Source organism: Micropterus dolomieu, unplaced genomic scaffold, assembly GCF_021292245.1.
Source record: "Micropterus dolomieu isolate WLL.071019.BEF.003 ecotype Adirondacks unplaced genomic scaffold, ASM2129224v1 contig_13712, whole genome shotgun sequence".
NCBI classification, from domain to species: Eukaryota; Metazoa; Chordata; class Actinopteri; order Centrarchiformes; family Centrarchidae; genus Micropterus; species Micropterus dolomieu.
Genome location: NW_025742698.1, coordinates 1 through 3,085, shown reverse-complemented (window position 1 = coordinate 3,085; position 3,085 = coordinate 1). Strand labels below are relative to the sequence as shown.

General features: G+C 39.3%; 1 protein-coding gene across 1 annotated transcript; it reads right to left on the bottom strand.

Moving 5' to 3' along the window:
- Positions 1-897: 897 nt before the first annotated feature.
- Positions 898-1,982, bottom strand: LOC123966564 (stonustoxin subunit beta-like; the record flags this gene model as incomplete). The annotated part of the gene is made up of 2 exons (XM_046042700.1): positions 898-1,709; positions 1,891-1,982. Coding segments are annotated over 2 exons (634 nt in total), but the record flags the coding sequence as incomplete, so codon positions are not given.
- Positions 1,983-3,085: the final 1,103 nt, after the last annotated feature.

Here is a 3,085-nt window from a genome sequence, read left to right as displayed (position 1 = left end):
TTTGTCAGCAAAGGCCAAAACAAGTTATTTAATTTAATTAATCAGTTAAATTATTAACTCAGAATTTCTAGAATCCACCAATAAGCATCTGATTTTAATGAATGTTGTTGAAGTTAACGTCAAGTCTCGCGGTTAGATTTCCACGTTGAAAACCTTCTGAAATAAATAATGTTTGGTACATTTGGTCTGCGCCGAAATGAAGCCTTGCCTCTAATGAATAGTTAAGTTTAAATAGCAAGTTTAAAAAAGCTTTGGCCTTTGTTGATAAAAGGAAGATCTACTAAATTGGTGTTTTTCTGAATGGAGTTTGGTGAGAGAGCAGCAGCCACGGAGGCTAAACCAGGTAAACGTTGTGTTTGAACTCACAGCGGGCGGATGAGCAGTTGGTCACTTTCCTCCGCAGGAACCGTGGCGTCACATTTACGTTTAGACGCCATGTTTACCTGAATAAACTCACAAATCTTCCACAAATACTAAATTAACTCAGAACTTCAGCTATTCCGCGCGTTGCCACAACTTTAACTCACTTCCGGCTCCTGCTGAAATACCTCCGTGTGGTACAACTGCTGGTAACTTTGGTTCCACCTTTGGGAGTGTGTTTTTCTTCTTCTTTTATGGCAGATTGCAGCCATGACTTTTAAAGGTGCATACGCCACCTACTGTACCGGAGTATGTTGCATGAACTATGTTTGTTGACACAACTTCATTTCATAAAATAATTAAAATAATATTGAGAGAAAAAACTAAATCCTATTATATATATATCTATATTTTTCAGATAATAATAATAAACCTTCAAGGCTTCACTTCCTTCCTGCCTGACTTATCTTTTGATTTAGCCTTTGTGAGGATCAAACTCAGCAGGAAAAGAAATGTACTTGAGTAACAGAATAAATCGAGTTTTTGTCTTCAAACCTTTATTGAAATAAATGAGAAGCTCTGCAGCCATCAGCAGCTACTAGATGCTGCTCCAAGAAAACTTTATTAAAGTGAAAATCAGAGTCAACACAGTTTGTACACAACAAGTTCAGCCCTGAGATCATTTCACCATTTCTAAGAAAACACATTTCTGACATTAAAGGCACAATCAGTGAGCCAGATGTTAACCAAAGTGAAGCCTCGTCCACCACCAACATTTAAACCACAGGACTGGAAGTTGTCTCCCTCCTACACAGAACACAGAGACACTGAGGAACCAGAGGACCAGACTGTAAACCCAGGATAAAGAGGTTCAGTGAATGTGGTGTTGAAGGTGTGGAGGTGGATCAGTGTGTCAGAGGAGACTCTGTAGAAGGACAGAGAGCCAGCAGGACAGTCCACATACACTGCTGCTCTGTTAGAGGAGGAGGAGGAGGAGGAGGAGGAGGAGAGAGGGAGGACTGTTACTCTGTTCTGGTGACAGATAGAGTAACAGTCATCAGAGCACCTCAGACTCCAGGACTGATAATTTCTTCCAAACACACAGTCTGTACTGTTCCCTCTCCTTCTGATTCCTCTGTAACTCACTGATATATAAACTCCTCCTCTCCACTCGACCTCCCAGTAACAGCGACCAGTCAGACCATCTCTACACAGCAGCTGACACCAGCAGTCAAATCTCTCTGGATGATCAGGATATGGCTGCTTCTCTGTCACCCGTGTCACCTTCCTGTTGTTGTCAGACAGTTTGAGGTTTCTGTTTACTGTGTTTGTGTCCAGTGTGAGTTCACAGAGATCTGATGGAGAGAACGAGACACAACACAGCAGCAGTTTATCATCAGACACATCTGAAGGTTTATTCTTTGTTTGTCTGATGTTGTTCATTTCTATAAAGTTTAATGATGCATTTAGTCAGTAATGTTTGAATGAATAAATACCACAACTATCAACTTTGTATTAAGAGAAACTGACTGTGTGCTGTTTTGTCATCATGAGTCAGATTGAATCCACACTTACACTTCCTCAGACCAGGTTTTAACCTCTGCTCTCCACCATGGTCCACCCTGGAGGAAGAAACACAGTCAGAGTGATTTTCTATCCAACATGAGTCCTAACTGCTGTTCAACATGAAGCAGTGTTCCTCAGTTTGTCAGTGTGACAGAGAAACAGGCTGAAACTCATCTGTGTCAACTGTCTCCAGGATTCTTTCACTGTCTGAGAAAAGGACCTGAAGAAGAAGACAACTAATATGAGAGCAGGATGTCAAATATTGTCCTCTGCATGTTGTCCCGCTAAATAAACAGTTTGACCAGCATTCACACATGAACAACTAAACTGTTTCCAGACTGTTCTCAGATCAGATTCAACTTGTATTGAGTAATTTCTGGCAGAAACAGAGGGTCTGAGGACAGAGAGGCCACATGATGTACAGATTGTAAAGCTTTGAGACAAGTTTGTGATTTTGCACTTAATAAAACTGACTTGGGAATTTCATTTCAATAAAGGACTGTATTTCACAGAGACAGATGAGGCTAAATGATGAATTTAACAGAGAATAAAGGCACCGAGAAGGTGTTTCTCTCAGCAGCAAATAATTATATGCATCTAAATGTGCGCATTTGTTTTGCTTTAAATCAGGGGTATTCAATTAGATTTCAAAGAGGTCTAGTTAGAGAAAATTTCCTGAAGCAAAGGTCCAGAACATCAAAACGACGAACTTGCGTTATCATTCAGCACTATAACCTATAGTTGTATCAACACATGTTTTTAGTCAACAACGGACTGTCAAATCAAATAATATTTCAGTCAGTTTTCACATCAAACTGGAGGGATAATAAATAATAACTATTCAAATAATAAATTCTAAATTTAAGTAAACTAAAGCGCCTAATTTTTAGAAAAAATGTAATAAAAAGTGTAGCTTGAAGTGATGAAGTGTAGTCTTAACCAATTTTATAATAAACACACAAATGAACAGCTGTAATGCCTCCTCTTCTCTTTCATTTCCTCTTACAGAGCTACCACTTTCCTACTTTCTGTTGTTCAGTGAGAAACGTGAGCTCCAGCTCGCATATTGGAGATCTATGAGATATTCTGGTTTTGAACTGCCCGTGGGAGGAATGTACATGTAAAAATCTGTACATTCTTGATTAAAAGTCATGTGAAA